Source organism: Simochromis diagramma, unplaced genomic scaffold (genome assembly GCF_900408965.1).
Source record: "Simochromis diagramma unplaced genomic scaffold, fSimDia1.1 OVJJ01000802.1, whole genome shotgun sequence".
Classification (NCBI taxonomy): domain Eukaryota; kingdom Metazoa; phylum Chordata; class Actinopteri; order Cichliformes; family Cichlidae; genus Simochromis; species Simochromis diagramma.
This window is the reverse complement of record NW_024387492.1, coordinates 874,335-891,527: the sequence shown is the minus strand read 5'-3', so window position 1 is coordinate 891,527 and position 17,193 is coordinate 874,335. Positions and strand designations below refer to the sequence as shown.

The 17,193-nt window shown below is 45.4% G+C and overlaps 1 protein-coding gene across 5 annotated transcripts in view; it reads right to left on the bottom strand.

The window, feature by feature from the left end:
* Nucleotides 1-17,193, bottom strand: part of cdc42bpab (CDC42 binding protein kinase alpha (DMPK-like) b) — a 69,413-nt gene that overhangs the window by 12,446 nt on the left and 39,774 nt on the right. For all 5 annotated transcript variants that reach the window (XM_040017376.1, XM_040017377.1, XM_040017378.1 and 2 more), the window contains 18 exons: nucleotides 12,313-12,406; nucleotides 11,487-11,687; nucleotides 11,246-11,384; nucleotides 11,010-11,119; nucleotides 10,831-10,910; nucleotides 9,977-10,155; nucleotides 9,698-9,817; nucleotides 9,424-9,557; nucleotides 9,151-9,272; nucleotides 8,908-9,028; nucleotides 7,675-7,785; nucleotides 7,214-7,461; nucleotides 5,578-5,683; nucleotides 3,385-3,509; nucleotides 2,187-2,292; nucleotides 1,802-1,950; nucleotides 1,624-1,715; nucleotides 1,291-1,367 (listed from right to left, as the gene is read on the bottom strand). In XM_040017376.1, coding sequence (XP_039873310.1) covers nucleotides 1,291-1,367; nucleotides 1,624-1,715; nucleotides 1,802-1,950; nucleotides 2,187-2,292; nucleotides 3,385-3,509; nucleotides 5,578-5,683; nucleotides 7,214-7,461; nucleotides 7,675-7,785; nucleotides 8,908-9,028; nucleotides 9,151-9,272; nucleotides 9,424-9,557; nucleotides 9,698-9,817; nucleotides 9,977-10,155; nucleotides 10,831-10,910; nucleotides 11,010-11,119; nucleotides 11,246-11,384; nucleotides 11,487-11,687; nucleotides 12,313-12,406 — 2,314 coding nt within the window. The remainder of the gene's footprint in view (nucleotides 1-1,290; nucleotides 1,368-1,623; nucleotides 1,716-1,801; nucleotides 1,951-2,186; nucleotides 2,293-3,384; nucleotides 3,510-5,577; nucleotides 5,684-7,213; nucleotides 7,462-7,674; nucleotides 7,786-8,907; nucleotides 9,029-9,150; nucleotides 9,273-9,423; nucleotides 9,558-9,697; nucleotides 9,818-9,976; nucleotides 10,156-10,830; nucleotides 10,911-11,009; nucleotides 11,120-11,245; nucleotides 11,385-11,486; nucleotides 11,688-12,312; nucleotides 12,407-17,193) is intronic.

The window sequence follows — 17,193 nt, the reverse complement described above, 5'->3', positions numbered from 1 at the left end:
TATTTTCTTCAAGCAGGTAAAATGAATCTGACTGGAAACAATGAAAACATCTGGTTTTAAAAGTGGACATGTTCTGCAAACTCCACTTTTCCCCGTTTGTCCTCAGTGTGTTTAGAGAAGCTGCCACAACATTATTATTCCCTCGCTGAGCAGCTTCAATCCCAAACGCTCTCATGTTAGCAGCAAACGTGGAGGTCATGTAGCTTCTGAGGAAGCCAGACGCAGCAGGTCCGGTTTAGCCTGAAGTACAAACTGCAGGCCAGCGCAACAGTCAGAAGATGTAGACTGGAAATCAACTACTGTTGTGTTTTCATGCCGCCTTTGGTGCTGCAGCGCAAACTGACTTTTTGTCAGCCCTCGACACTCGTTTACTTCACTCTCACTGCCTGGGCTCATACTCACCATCAACCCTCCTAATTTCAACTGTTAGAGACAAAATGATTCTCTGACGTCCTTCTCGACTACATGAAAAGAGAACGATCAGCTGCCCCGCAGGCAGCTCAGTATGCGTCCTGCTCTCTGTCGCCAAACTCAAAGGATTGTGGACTTAGATGTGGTATATGGATTTTCTTCTTCCACTCTACTTTTTACTGTTTGAAAATGTTTTATTTTAGTTTTTAGTCTCAGATTTAGCTCATAGAGTTACACAAGTTTTAAAGGGCAGCTGACTCAGTCCAGCAGACTCAGAGTCTCCACAAAACACGTCCATCAAAACCTCTCGAGGCAAGTTTTTTAAACCAAACTAACAGAAACTAAAAGCAGAGTTTGTCTATATTTTCATTTTATCTTTCAATCACATGTAGTTTTAACATATGTGAGCTGAAATGTGAAACACATCCTGTGGAGCCACTTTTAAATCATCTTGTTATAAAAGCACAACAGAGTTTTCCTTCTTCAGATAACAGCGAAGATCCACGTCTCCATACAGTGACACAAATCTACAGTCTGCACATACACCATCTCATCTAGTTCATATGCTCAGACCTACAGCTACTGTTGCACACACACACACACACACACACACAGACACACACACAGACCCCCAACTAACCAAGATAAACTTACATCTTCCCAAAACTCAATTAAAGAAGATGAGGATGAGGAATAAGAATCCTTGTGTAGCAGGAAGTGATGTGAGGAAAACAAAAGACAAAACAAAATAAAAACTGGTGAAAAATAAATAATGAAAGCGTGAAGAAAACATCTTAATGGAGAGCAGAGAATTGAAAGTCATGGATTTGAATCTTTCAGTTGTTGTGCTCGTAACCAGATTTTCTCTGTAATGCTTACATCGAACTGGTCGAGAGCTGAGGTGGGGGCGTTGAGAAAAGCCAAGAAGGAATTCTGGGAATCCTGGTGCTTGACACCTGTAGTCACAGGACAAACAAGACAACCATTGTTAAGAACACAATATCAAAACATCAAAGGGTGACTTACACGAGTCACAGGACCGCCTCAAAGAGCTGGGGCGCAGATTCATGAGCCCCAAGCAACAATACATTTGTCTGTACGCAGCACATTAAGAGCCCCGAGCGTCTGATCGCTGCATAACCCTCCTGCAGTGTGATAATCTCCAACGGTTTCAGTGCACAGCGCCCACTCAGCCACAGCACGCGTGCTCACCTCGCCGTAGCCGCAGCTCCTCCGTCTCCTTTTTCAGACGCTCAATCTCAGCCAGCAGTTCCTGGTTTTTACTTCCAACTTCCTGCAGTTTACTGATCGGTCAGACACAATGATACGTTAGCTGTCGTTTAGCAAAAGTTGTTTTAAGTTGTTTTTTTAGAAAGTTCAGCAGTCATACCATTCTGTGGAAATGTTGTTGGCCTTGACTTTGTTCAGCTCGTCCTGGATGCTCTGCTTTGCCCTGATCTCAGCGTCCAGGGCCGACTGCAGCTCCAGGCGCGCAGACATGTCCAGCTTGGCCAAACGCCGCATTTTCCACGGCATGTCCTGAAACGGAGACAGAAGCAGAAACTGAGCGCATCACCAGACAGAAAGGGACTCACCGCTGCTCGACTTACCTGTCAGTGTAAGAGTGAAAGACTGTCTTCTTTGATGATATTCATTCACTTTGGCTTCATCATTTTAAAATGTTTAATTACTGAACTAGTTTCTACCAACAACAACAACAAGAAGGGATTTCCTTTAGTTCTGAGCAGACAGACGAAGTGTTTGTGTTTATTTACCGTGGCTCTCGCTCCCAGGCTGCTGCTTCTCAGCCCCTCCAGCTCTTCTGTCATCTTAGTGGCCAGAGCCTGCAGGTAGCCCCGAGCATCTTTCTCATCACTCACCCTGACACACACACACACACACACACACACATTACTACAAATGTAAACACATTCCATGGGTGTCAACTTTACCATAACCATAAAACCAAGAGTCTAAAGCCAACACTAACACACACTGACAGCATATCATTATTATTCATTTTACATATAAAGATGCATCTCTGTCAGTACGAGCACTGATGGGCTGTTTGAAGCTCTCTACAAACTTCCTTCAGTGGCAGAATTGGAAACACACACACACACACACACACACACACACACACACACAGAGACACACACACAGAGACACACACACACACAGACACACACACACACAATGTAAACGCGCCTTTTCACTGTATGCTCTTCAGGTCCTGTGACCCGTATCACACTTAACCATTGCTTACACATCATTCACCACACGCACCAACACAGAACAGACACACGTTCAGCCTGCAGGTGAGTCGCTCACTAACCCTGAACACTCAGGTAGAATAAACTGACGTGTTCACAGCACAGACTTACGCTGACGCTAACGTAAACATTTTCTGGCGCTCACAGAGCGCACGCCACACACGTTTGACATTCAAAAATCAGAGTTCGTGTCAAGTCGTGAAAGGATGTTTCATTCATTTTGTTTTTACCTACAAGTGATCCTACTTCCTTATTTAGCCCCTGCAGTAGCAAACCCCGGCCACCAGGGGGCAACAGTGATCCCTACATTCCTCTAAACCTGCATACCACACTCAACACTTGTACTTACATGTCTGAAGTGTGTGTGTGTGGTATGTGTGCTATGTAAAGACTTCAGGCTTGTCCAACAGTGAGAGGCTGAGCAGCTGGCGAGGTGTCAGCTGCACTGAGAAGTGATCTGAGTGGAAGGCAGGGCCGAGCAGCTCTGATCTGCAGCGGCATGTGAGAAATGCTGCAGCTATACTCCAAGAAGGAACCCAATGCACTACGAGACAGAAGCGTGTCTGCTCGCACTTTGTCACACTGAACAGAAACGTCTTTGAATTGGCGCTTTAACATCAGTGGGGGAAAGCGTATGCCTCAGCAAGTATCTGGGACATTTGAGAAGGTTGCAGTGTGCATATATGAGCGTGTGTCTTACCATTGGATGATTTCTGTGATCTGGGCCTCCCAGTGAGCTACACTCTCCTTTTTATCAGCCAGCTCCCTCATCTCATCCTCCAGCTGCCTGTTGGAGCTGCTCATCTTCTCATACATGGTGGTTAGCTACAGGAATGAGAACAAACGTGGGGGGAGGAGAGCATGCTATTAAACAATATTGTAAAGTGTCAAATCACAAAGCTGTCAAAGTCTAACGCCTGGTAAACGAACTCATTACACACAGTTTGCCATTCGTGTTGTCAGTGAACATGAGAGGTTCAGGTGCTCGCGTAAAATTAATCAGCGTGTTGTTGAAGACAGACTTTATGATTCAGTCCCAGCTGCTCCATCACACCAGGACCACGCGTGTTACTCACATGTGAGGGTGAGATCCTCTGACATGAGGTCAGCTCACTGCTCACTACATTTGTGGAATGAGGAAAGTGGGATAGTTAGCACCGTTTTGCAACTGGTCTACAAGCTGGTTTCCAGCAAACGCAAATGTCAGTGTTGTAAAGAAGCTTCACGTCACTGACACTGTGACAGTCTTCAGCATGCAAACCTCTGGGGGCAAATCCACCAGCTCAGGCATGAAACATGCTCGACACAGCCCTGACCTCACGTTACTATGAAAACGTCCAGAACGACACAGATGTGACAGATGTGCAGCTACTCGGGTTTGGAAATGACCATCGGATGCCAGGAAATCATGGATGTAGCCATTAACGAAGTAAGCTCTACAAAATACTTCATGCTGGAGAAAGCAAAACATGTCAGAGATTGTCTCCTTTCTCCCCACGACTTCTTTAAATGGGCGTTTTACACTTTGTTCTGCTTAGATGAACAGAGTATAAGATAAAGAAGTTTTGAATTGTGAATAATTCTGTCTTAAACCAGACGCTTTCAGTTTATTCGGATAGAGCACCTCTGATAAACAGCAGGTTTGAGCAGCAGGTACACAGGTGTGTATGTGCTGTATGCCTGGCATGACCATATATGGATATCTGCTCTCTTTGAGGTCACACAGAACCAAAACCTTTGTCTCAGATTTCCTGCACATACACAGACCTCAATATCTGAAACAGCAACATTGTAACAGTGCAAATGACCAAAGCGATGCTGAGACTCGCTCAACTGGGTCTGACTTGTGAAAAGGCAGAAAGATGCACTTTTTATTATCAAGCATCTCTCTGAAAGTGAAATCTCTCAGTACAGTAATGTTTTTACCAGCTGATAACGATTGTTAGTTTTTAATGAGTTTATTTTTAACTGCAAGTCCAAGAACATGACATTGACGATGCTGAGGCAGAACAAGAACCTCTGTGGGGAGAGAAACGATGCTGATCAATCACATCTGCCTGCTCTTGGAGAAGAAACTGCAGATATTCCTGACCAGGGTCCAGATTCCTTTTTCATCTAACCATAATGTTTGCTGCTAAAACAGTTCACGCTGACAATGGATGATGTTCTCATACTGGGATGTCTTTTCATATTTATTCACTGCCAATTTCATTCTGTCAACAGCTGACACTGAACGCAAACAGCTTTTCCTGTGTCGTTTCTTTGATCGTGGAAATTCAGGCCGAAAACAACGATGGAGGTCAAATGCAGTTGGAAAGTTGGACAAACTGAACACAAGTCCAGCCCACAGGTCGTTTCACGAATGGTGCCGAGTGAAGACGACGCAGTTTGGTGTGAACTCTGGAGCCTCCTTTGAAAGGTGAGACGAGTCAAACAAGAATTTTTTTACACACTTCAAAACGTGCTGAAAAGGTATCTGGTGGTGGAGCTAACGCACACGCAGATCGAATCCATCTTCATCAACTAACAAAACACAAATAAGTACAGTGATATAATCTACACTGTGTCCATGTGTCAGAATGTCTCCTGCTCATGAGACATTGTTTAAAACGAGGGCCTTTCTGAACTTCCAAAGTCAACAGAGCTCAGTCCAGAGAGTCATTCCATCCGCCTGTGGAGGCGGCGACGGGTGTTTTTACGCAGGATATTGAACAGTGATTTCTTTGGCATTGGCGGGAGAGCGGGGGTGGAGGAGGAATGTGATGAAAGAGTTTGGGGTTACCTGGGGTCAAAGCGCTGTGTTAGTGTGTGTTGAGAGCTCACTAAAGACTGACAGAGATGACCCAGGTTTGTGCGCTGACAGTCACTTTGTGTATAAATAGAGATGTGGCACCTTGTCGAGTTCACTGGACAGCTTCTTGTTTTCTTCAGAGAGCAGGACTCGCTCTCGCTCGTACTCCTGCTTGTACTCTGTCTCAAACTCCTCCCGCTCGCTTTGGCTGGACGGGGAAAGCACACACACACACACACACACACAGTAAAACTTGTGACTTTGTATAAACTTACATTTATTCCCAACCCACAATTTATAAATGCAAAACTCCATCTGATTTCTCGCATTTGTCATTTTAACATTAAGACCAACACGTCTGTTGGAGCTCTCGTGTAATTCCTCCCACATCTGTCCAAACCTTAGATCAAACACAGAGATGCATTATTCAGCCCAAACACATTAATGCAGCTAGGATCTGATACAGTGCTGCGTTTGAAACCGACTTAGAAAGCAGTGGGAGTAATATGGCACTAACAGCAGGCAGGATGGGACAGGGTACCAAAACAAAGCGCCACAAAAACACGTTTTTATTCAAATTGTATTAAACTAGCGGCTCAGTGTTGGATCAGGTGAGCCTGAGTGCCGCAGAAGAAACAACTTCTTCTCATTTATTGGTATAAAACCTCCACGTTGACACATTTTGACAGATCTTTTTATTTTGTTACCATTTCAGCCTCTGCTGCTCTCATTTTATCACCAACCATTACTGTGTAGTGACTGCAGTGAAGTTTGAACAGGCCTGTGCAGACGGCACTGTTGGTTTAAATTTGTGCTCCAGGATGAACCGAGGGGCAGATGTGACACCTTTAAACAAACACTCAGATCTGAAGCATTTCTCTACAGACGTCTTACAGCAGAATTATTCTATCGTCTGCATGTTGCAGCTTTACATGCCCCATATAAGCAAACGCAAGAATAAGTGATGCTGATCTGCAGCAGAGCAAACATCAGGATGTGTGTCAGCCGCTCTAAGAAATAAGGGTTTCCAGCTCTTTTTGACATATCAGAGATTAATAGCTCGCTGCAGCACAGACAGCTTTAAACTGTGCGTCTCCTGCAGATTCATTTAAAACACTATTAGTACAGTAACGGGTCTCCCAAACCCAAAGAGCCAGAACAGGAGTCATTCAGGGTAATCAGGACATCTACAGGTATAAAGGTGATTTCAAGACCTTTGAATCTTCTTTTTAAACCTTTCAAATTCAGTTGGGGACCTGCATCCTTCCAGCTCTGACTAACGGGCCGGCTTAGTGAGACCTTCCCTCCACCAGCCCATCTGACCCAAGCATCGAGGTCATTTTCATTTTTTAAGATGTTTGTTTTACCAGCCTACTATCACCATTAGCTGTAAATTTAAAATGTTAAAAAAAATAAAAGGGACAGCTGGACTAGTGCAGCCTTGGGAATGAAATCCACTCATGTTTGTGGGGCAAACACTGTGACCGTGTGCCTGGGAAACTCTCGTTGTTATTTTTACGATCCATCTAAACACAATTTATGGAAATGTGACGGCTGGAGTTCTACTATATTTAGAGCACAAAGGGGATTAATGGGATGAAGCTATCGTTAACAGCAATTACCTCATGGAATCGTCACTGAAAGAGACGACAGAAGAATTAAACTCAACGTATTAAAGACAAACCTAAAGGGAACCAACGCTAACAACAGCCCCAGGAAAGGCAAACTGGTGCGATACCTTTCACGACGAGTCTTTTCCAGTTTGTCTTTGAGCATCAGGATCTCTTTCTGCAGGTTGAGCTGTTGGCTCTCGGCGTCTCTCAGCTCTTTACGCAGCGCCTTCAGCTCGGCGCTGTACTGCGCCCCCCTGCGGGCCAACTCTTCCTCGAAGAACATCGTTTTCTTCTCCATTTCTCCACGTAAACGCCCGACCTCCTGGGTTTGATCCGCCGGGGCCGGGGCAGCAGAGGAGCCAGCCTGCTTCACCTGGGTGGTGGGAATGAGACAAAGATGTGTATGGAGAAGAAAAGAGTACCAGTGAGACTCTTTGTACTCATGCAGGGGAAACCCTAAAATATCTCCATCGGGGTGATCAAGTCATTAGTACTTTGTGAATGGTTTATATGCACCGAGCAAAGGTTTATTTCTTTACACTCAAACGTGTTCAAGTCTTCTGACTTTAAAGCTGGGAACACTCACCTTCAGCCCCTCCAGCTCCTCCTGCAGCTGTCGGCTGTATTGCTCGTTGCGCTCTCTCAGCTTCTTCTCTTTCTGAGCCTCGGCCGCCTGCTCCTCCACCTGAGCCTCCATCTGATGATGAAACGAGGAAAGCAGACGAGCTTTTAAACATGTCGCAGCTGCAACACGTCTTTTGTGAACACAAAGATTTCTGCACAAATATTTTACATTACAGAGACAAACACATTAAACCTGTGAGCAACTTCTGCATCAGGACATTGAGTGAGTGGCCTGTTTATATTTAAAGACTGAGGATCTATCAAAGTGTGAAATGACATTTCTGTTAGAAACAAACGGTTTGGACTCCGGGGGTAAAATCCGCTCTGGTGTTGGCCGATGTTCAGGTTAATAACAACAACCAGAGGAGCCCTAAACACCAGAAAGCTGCAGCTCTCTGAGGACACGTGCAGTCTGATGAAGATGACGTGGATGAAACAGAACTGGCCCAGGACAGCCTGTCACCACTGACGCAGCATACGAGCCCACTGGAAAAGACAACGTCGGGACATCGGACTAAAGACAAGTGTGTGAACAGGCCTCAGTCTTGGTCCAAGAATAAAGTTCGTGTTATGGGACGACTGTCCTGAAACGTTGTGAAAGAAGCTGAAATGAACAGAAACTCGGCTACAAGCCAGAACTGAAGCTGCGAACGAACAGACTCGAGCTCATAGACAGTTATTAGAAGCATTTCTAACAGCGGTGGGTCGCACACGTCCCCATCACAGATATGCAGCGCTGATGGATTTTTCTTAATAAATGACTTATTGGTTTCATTGCATTTGCATGGCTGGTTCTCTCCATCTACCTTCAGGCCGTGAGTGGAAATAAGATTATATATGATGTCGTATTTATAGAGCGATAAAATTCACAAACAGTTTCTTGCCACCGATCATACACAGCACATGTTAAACACACAGCACATGTTAAACACACAGCACATGTTAAACACACAGCACATGTTAAACACACAGCACATGCTGCTCTACCAACACACGAGGAACAACGTCTCAGAATGTTTCACGTCATTTTGTGCCACTGTGATCTGTGGACATGAAACACGGTGGACGTCTGCAGCGATTGCACACGTTACATTTTTCGCGGTGCGTAAAGTCACAGCGACGTCTGGATGAAGCTCGAGTAGGTGAACACGGACAGAGCAGGGCGTGCCAGCAACCACGGGGGAGTCTACTCTACCTCCTTCTTGGCCCTCTCGGCCTTTCGCACCTCGAGGCGGAGAGCCTCCACCTTTTGATTCTGGCTTTCCATCTCCTCCTCTTTGTCACGCAGCTGACGAACCAGGCGCTGCTTCGCCGACCTGTGAACCGGGACAGGAAGACATCCAGCGTGGGCGTTTTATTCATGGACAGGGACTTTGTTAAAAAACATTACTAAAGAAACTCTAGCAGTCGGCGGTTGGCATTGGGCGCGTGCTTCTACCTGAGGTCTGTGAGCTTCTCGTTCAGCTCTGAAAACTCCTGCATGGCCAGTTTTCTCTGGCTGTGGGCTTCCTTCAGCTCTTTAGACTGAGACTTCAACTTCTCGCTGGCGTCCATGAGATCCTGAACACGACACAGACGACAGCAGAGTTGAGCATTTCAGATCCCTCCCACAAAGTAGTCCAATAACTTGTTATTTCAGCTTGATCAATAAAATCATACTCGTTTGTAGCTCTTTAAATATCCAGAAAATGACACGAAACACTAGCCGTACCTTCTGCAGGTCATCCTTTTCCTGTGTGATGCTCTTCATCTGTTTCTCAAGAGTCTTGATGTGTTTGGACGAGTCCTCCAAGTCTCTCCGAGCCAGCGTCACATCCTCCAGCTGCTTCTCCAGCTGGCCTGAGTCTGAAACGAACACACGCTTGGTTTGAAACGCAACTGAAACTGTCAGACATTTGTCAAACAACCACATTTGCTGCAGTTTGTGTCTGTCAGAGACAATCAGGAGCTGATTCAGAAGGAAAAGCGTTGCACTGTGTCCTGACCAGCGATCTGCTTCTTCAGAATGTCGATCTCGCTTTTCAGGCTCCTGATCTCCACCTCCTTGTTAGCAGTGAGGGGGCCCTCGCCCGTGTGCTGCAGCGCCTGCACCGTCTGAGTCGACTCTGTGGCACATCAGAAACATCATTTATAGGCCTTTTAAAAGCCATACTGGCAAGAAAGTTTCAAGTTCAGCATGTGCAGACTGGATGCTCATGCCTCATGATGGCTGTGTGCATATGATGCAACACATCTGAGCTGATGCACCGCTGCTCCGACCTCACCTTGCAGTTTGCGGCTCAGCTCTAGCTTCTCCTGCTCCAGGCGGCGAATCCTTCTCTCGTAGGCCTCGGTGGCCAGGCTGTCCTCCAGGCTACGCTGCACTTCAACATCCAGCTTGTCCTGCCCGGCCTTCCCCGGCTCACCTCCCAGCTGTCGCAGGCAACCCCGATCAGACAGAGTGCTACAGAGGAGGGGGGACAAACTATTTACATTGGTGCTGGTGGTTTCTGATGACATCAAACCGGTCATTGGGAAAATACAAAGAAACATCGGGGAGAGAAGTGATGGCGACAGAGATAAGCTGAAAGTTGAGTCATGGGAGAAAACAGCAGAGGGACACGAGGAGTGCGAGGTGGAGCGAGAAAGAGACAGAAGGACAGAAAGGAAGGAAAAGGCTATTATCACTGAGGCTTGAAAAGATAAGGAAGCAGCTGGTGGGTCTGGTGCTTTCTCATGAGTACCACTTCAGCCTGAGGATGTACAGCAACATCACCTTATTAGGGAGGAAAGCTAATCTCCTACGCCTCCTCACACCAAGCGCTGAGACAGCTTGTATAGGAAATCCATTTAAAAATAAATAAAGTCATTACATATGAAGACAACCTGTGACAACTTCTGGACACTGGAGGAAAATAGCATCTGCTCGCTATCACAGTCATCATGAGTCTGAAGGACGACTTTCAAAAGAGGCTAAATGAAGAAAGTCTGATTCAGGAAGAGGCTGCAGAGACTTGTTCCTCCTCTTTTTGCTATTTAACAATCATCAGCAAAGACACAGACAGGAAGTCCAGCTGTAGTAAGAGTTGGTTGTTAGGCAGAAACAGGTGAGTGGCAGCAGCTGTTTGTTAACACTTACCATTTACTTGTGTAGGTGAAACCTACAAAGGGCAGGTGGTGGCCTGAGAAAGCAGTGTGAGAGGGAGGGGGCATCGTCTCCTGAAAAGGATTTGAAATCATGTGAAATCTGCACGTCAGTATGAATACGTCCAGTCAGACAACATCGTGAGAGGATGACGTTCACTCCTCCAAACGTACCGAGTTCTTGAGACAGTCGTCGTCCACATCGAAGTTGGAGGTGTCTGTAGGACTGCTGACCTCTGGGATGTAGGGGGCTTCGCACATGCGGATGTTATCCCAATCGATGCCTTAAAAGGCCGAAGGTGAAAAACAAGGAGATGCATTTATTAAGCAGCATACAGCGAACGGTAAACGTGATGCCGGTGAGGTTTTTCAGGTAATCTTTGTGTGCGACAGAAAGGTGGAGCCTGTACCTGTGAAGAAGGGGTGCTGCTTGAAGTCCTCGATGCCATTCTGACCCAATCGGTGCTCTCGGCTGCAAATGAGTCGGCGAATCAGATCTTTCGCCTCCTCAGAAACATCTGTGATCTGCTGTGGGAACTGGAATCTCTCCTGTTCAAGACATGATCACATTTGACGAAGTGTTTACTGGTCAAACTGGGCAAATTTCAGGCGAGCGTTTTACCGTTACACCTTTTAATTTCGTCAGCCCACCTTGTGGTTCATGATCTTCCCGTAGGTTTCCACCAAGGATTCTGCATAGAAAGGAGTCTCGCCGTACAGCATTTCATACATGCAGACCCCCAGGGACCACCAGTCACACTCTGGTCCATATTTGCCTTTCCCATCCTCCATAGCCTGGAGGATTTCTGGAGAGATGTAGTCTGGGGTTCCCACAGCCACAGATGACTGAACCTAGCAGAGAATTTAAAGACAAAGTATATCAAAGAAATTAAGAGGTGACAAAGGTTTGTGCGTGTAAAGTCAGCAACAGCAGTGATGACAACGAATTAAAGGTGAAATTCTGTAACACGTGAGATAAATTCAACCACGGCAGGAAGGCAGCGTTTGTTTACATCTACAGAACTCCAATGACTTCACTTTCAGTGAGCCTGCATTATAATAGGACTGTAACTGGGAGAACATTACATTGTAACTATTCAAATATGAATAGTTACAGAGTAACACTAAACATTTGGGCTGTTTTCTCTGTATCTGCTTCTTATTCTGCTGCTTTAATGCACACAAAACACCTGAGAAATACATCCCTACATTGAATCTATTTGTAGACTGGTTTTTCCTTTTCAAACAGTCCTTATCATCCCTCTGAGATTTTCTTTGATCATCTATTTCATCCCGTTCTTGTCTTTGGGATGGGGCTCGGAGAACGGTCTGAATCACAAACTGCAGGCTCAGCCAAGCAGCTGAACCGCACTCTCCTCCTGGGAGACCCCCGGGGGTTGACAAGGAGGTCAGAAAAGCTCTGGTATGTTTGCTTTGGCCCAAACGAGGCATCAGCAGCAGTGTGGTAAAAACCTACCGTCCCATCCTCCATGAGTTTGAGGCAGGAGCCAAAGTCAGCCAGGCGGATGTGGCCGTTCATATCCAGCAGAATATTGTCGGGCTTGATGTCCCTGAAAAGAGGAGGAAGTGAGGATGGAGGGAGGAAGGATAGAAGAGGGAAAAAGAAAACTGAGCGAGCGATTCCTCAGAAGAATAAAGATGATGAAGAAAATGGGACACTCTTCCAAATAAAACAATACCTACACATGGCCCATCCAAAACACACAAGCCTGATCTCATACTCCATCAATTATCATCAAATTACGTTACACAACTTGGGGAAATTTCACTGTCTCAGCTTGCTTTTAAAGAACGTGTATAATTCAGATACATTTGTGATTCAGTTAAGTGTAATTTGCCTCAGTCCATTCATCAGCAGCGTGACAACTTTAAATTGACCAAAAGAAAAAATAAACATTGAAAATAGCTGGACTTGTGGGAATTAGCTGTACCCGAAGTACACACACACACACACACACACACACACACACACACACACACACACACACACACACACACACACACACAGGAAGTATGCTGCACACAAACACTCCCGAGCCGAGCAGAGCGGGGGGGCTGGAGGTTTTCTTCTCACCTGCAGCTGTTCTGCGTTACTACTGCTGATGACGTGTTGACGTCACAGATACGCTGGCTGGACGCGAGACACCGTTTGTCTGCCGGCTACGACGACTCGTCGTTCCTCGACTACTTTCACCGTTTCATCTGCCAATTCAAGTCTTTTAAAACTAAATGACCAGTAGGGGTCATTTGAATAATTATCCATTTTATTGTTTGCACTCAATAATGTGAATAAGCTGAGAAAGCTTTAAGAATCTCTTTTATTTTAAGCATTTGTTTCAGAGACAACACGCAGCACCTCTGCACTGCTCATGAAGCTGAAGACAGACCAGCACCACACAGATGAACAGACGGCACTAAATTACATCAAACTCCATACATTTAGTGACCCAGACTGTTTTGTAAGGCATCTAATTAAAAATGGTTTGTTAAATCTTGAAGTAAAATACACTGTATTAATTTCATCTTAAAGCAGATCGCACGCCTGCATCAATAAATGAAAAAAAATGTACTTACAGAACCAGCTATGAAGAAATGCATAGTCCTGCTGTGTGATACTGATTTGTGCAGCTGAACTTTACTGCAAATCACTTAAATAATAAAATGATGACTCTACTCATGTTTTACGTGGTTTACATGGATACATGAGCTGATATTCGCGTCTGTTTTACTAAGCAAAGAGAGTTTATAAATGATCCTGAGTGTTTCAGCCCGTCTTTGTGCAGCTTTCAAAGCCTGGCGTACAGCACATGTTTTTATCCATTATCTATCTATTGCATGTTTAAAAGTTTATTGTTGGTTGCCAAGCTGCACTTTCCCCATGTGGGCCAAAAAGGAATTATTTTAAAGATGTATGAATATGTGCTGTGCATCCATATAAAGTCCAGGCACAGGACCGAGCTCGTGTCAGTGTCAAACAGGTGCTCGCTGACAGGTGGCTCAGGCTGCAGCCTGGTCTAGCGTAGACCTGCGTCCACAGAGAGTACCCACATGGGTAACTGAGTGTGGATGTTGCATTCAGGAGCATAATAGTCAGAATACATACTAAACAACCCCAAAGACGCCGGCTCGGACTGGTATGAAACAGAGTACACACAGCCTACAGGCCACATAAAAACCTCTTTAACGAGTGTCCGAAGGAACACGTGGGACCTTAAAGGCAGCAACGCACAAATGCAATGGTGAGTGAAAGATGATAAACTCTGCAGGCACTGACACACTTGATGTAACAGGTTACAGAACTGAGCTATTTCTGCGCAGTGAGGCGAGCGCGGCTCTGCTTAAAATAATAAATCTAATGTCCAAAACAAGCACACACCCCCACGCTCGCTCAAACACAAGCACAAACACGGGCAACACTGACACTAATGAGAAGAGGGATGAGAGCACGTGTAAATTAAAAAGCACAGCCCGGGCTGCCTGCTTTAGCTCCTCATCAGTCAGTGTTGCTTCCTAATATCTGTGGCTCCAAATATCACTTTAAAATCAAATGGAGAAAAGCGGACACACATAAAGAACCAAAAGCTGCATCCAATAAAACACTTGGATGACAGAAAGTCCAGTGTCAGCTGATAAAACAGCAGCCAGCAGGTAACGACTTTGTAAAACCATCATTTGTTTTCAGATAAAAACTTCAGGGCAGAATGAAAACCTATGAGAGTCAGTGTTCCTCTTCAATGGTCTTTCTTAAATTCTCTTTAAGTACTCAAAGACACGGCTCTTTGATGCTTCCGTCTTCAGCGAGAGGTTTCTTTAAAGCCACATGTGAAGCCTCTGTCATTTTCCAGAAGTGTTAATGGTCCCATCTTATGGAGCAGGGGGGCGGGGGAGGTCTAGCTAGCTCTCGTCTTCAGAGACGACACTAAATCACCAACCTATAAAACTGTGCATTAAAGGACTATCTGCACACGTGTGACTGGTACAGACACATAAAGTTGGGCTACAGCTCGCTGCGAGGCTTCTCTCTTTGCCTGCACGCTCACAGATGAGTCCCAGATTGGACATCGTTTTCCAAAGTGGATCCTGTACATTTCTGGAACAAAACCACATAGGCTACCCAAGTGCACACATTCATGCAACCGGTCTGGAATAACATGAGCTTTGCAGGCAGAAACACCACAAGCAACTGACAAGAACCCAAAGTCAGACTATCGAAGAGCATAAACACCATCACGATCTCTCAGACGGCCTGCAAAGATTTATCTTGGACAACAACGAGCATCACTGCTATGGACCTCACCTGAACTCGAACAAACTGAAACTGAGGGAACAACAAACCTGAGCATGACGCTGAAAAAATGCAGCACTTTGACTTTTATATATAATTAATTAGAGGGAGAATCATATAAGGGTTGGCTTACATTATTAGTGGATATCAATCAGTGGCAGATGTACAGGGGCTTGCAAAAGTGTTCGGCCCCCTTGAACTTTCCCACATTTTGTCACATTACAGCCACAAACATGAATCAGTGTTATTGTAATTCCACGTGAAAGAGCAACACAAAGTGGTGCACACGTGAGAAGTGGAACGACAATCAGACATGATTCAAACATTTGTACAAATAAACAACCGTCTTTCACCTGGAAGTCCAATAACACTGATTCATGTTTGTGGTAATGTGACAAAATGTGGGAAAGTTCAAGGGGGCCGAATACTTTTGCAAGCCGCTGTATGTCTGCATGAGTATACATGTTCCCCACAGCAGCAGCAGCAGCAGCATCATCATCTTCTATGATGATGATGTTAGGATATTATAGAAATGAATATCCTAATACTTTTATTCTCAACTCTCTCAGCATTTTGGTTTTGTAAGACGAACATGAAATGAAGCCCCAAAACATAATCATCGATTATCTGAAATAACTAAGCAGCAGTTTTGAGCTTCATAAATATATAATTGTCTACTTAACTGAGTAACCAGTGATCATTCGAGTGGGACTCTTTCACACTGTGTAGACCTGACAAATCATGAACCTACAAGTATCGGACCAGACTGCTCGCACGTGGCTCTGTAGGGAGGAGTGTGCGTGCTTCATACATGCGCAGGTGTTTCAGCTGCTCGAAGGCCCTAATCTGCTTCAGCGATTTCTGTTCTGCCAGAGAGCAGGCAGCATGGTTCGACCCGTCGTGCTGTGCCTGTGTGCAAATGTATTTGCGTGGCAGACAAAGTGTCATGGTGGGGTGAGGAATGGTGGATTCTGCTGCTAATCAATAGAAGCTACATTTACCCACTTCTCTCTCTCCTGTAAGGAACCACTGCCCCCCCCCTTGGAGATTTAGTCTCTCTGAGTTTTTTGATTAAGGCACCAGCTCTCAGAACGGCCCCATTAATGTTCCCAGTCAATGCGCACGCACGCACACACACACACACACACCCTAACAATAACGTGCTTACTCGAATGTCCACTCATGGACAAACCACAGGAACCATTAACACTAGGCTAATGCTAGGCTAGGCAAGTTAGCACAGCTAATTGGGCTACTGTGTCACTGGGCTCCTGAGGTCTTAAGGAGAAGCGCCAAGACGGGAATAGAGCAAGGTAATCTCTTTTAAAGCCACAGAATCCATCTGTGAGGGCCATCTGGACGCCACCTCGTAATACACACCCCCATACATACGCACAATGTGGCCTGCACCAGCTCTGTAGACTGCAAGGACAAGACATGTCCACATGGCTCCAGCCAAGCATTGTTAGCCACCGGTTCAAAGAACTGCTGTCTTTGTGACTTCTGGCATCACATGACACTGCCAACAAAGGAGGAGAATCAAAGGTTCCCACACACTGCAGGGCTGCTGCTTTACCTACTTACCTATCGTCATATGATCCTGACACACACACACACACACACACACACACACACACACACACACACACACACACACACTTCCTGCTGTAAATGTACTGAAAATATTCTCATAATCGTCACTTCCATCAAATTGTTTACATAATTTCCTCCAGGGATCAATGAAGTGTTCTGAAATTCAGCAGCACCAGCTCCATGCAAGACGTCCACCATGTGCAACAATGTGAAGGAAGCTACTTGTAACTTATTAGAAGGTGTTTATAAGAGAGCTCTGTTCTCCTGGAGCCCTCAGTGAGAAATGCAGGGCCCTCATCAATAGTAAAACACATTAAAGGCTGCAATCAATCCGGCAACACACACACACACACACACACCTCTACAACATTCAGTGGAGCAGACCCGTTTCTATGTGAGACTATGATGACATCAAATGTGTGTGTTCCTCTGTTCAGCTATACACAATTGTACACACAC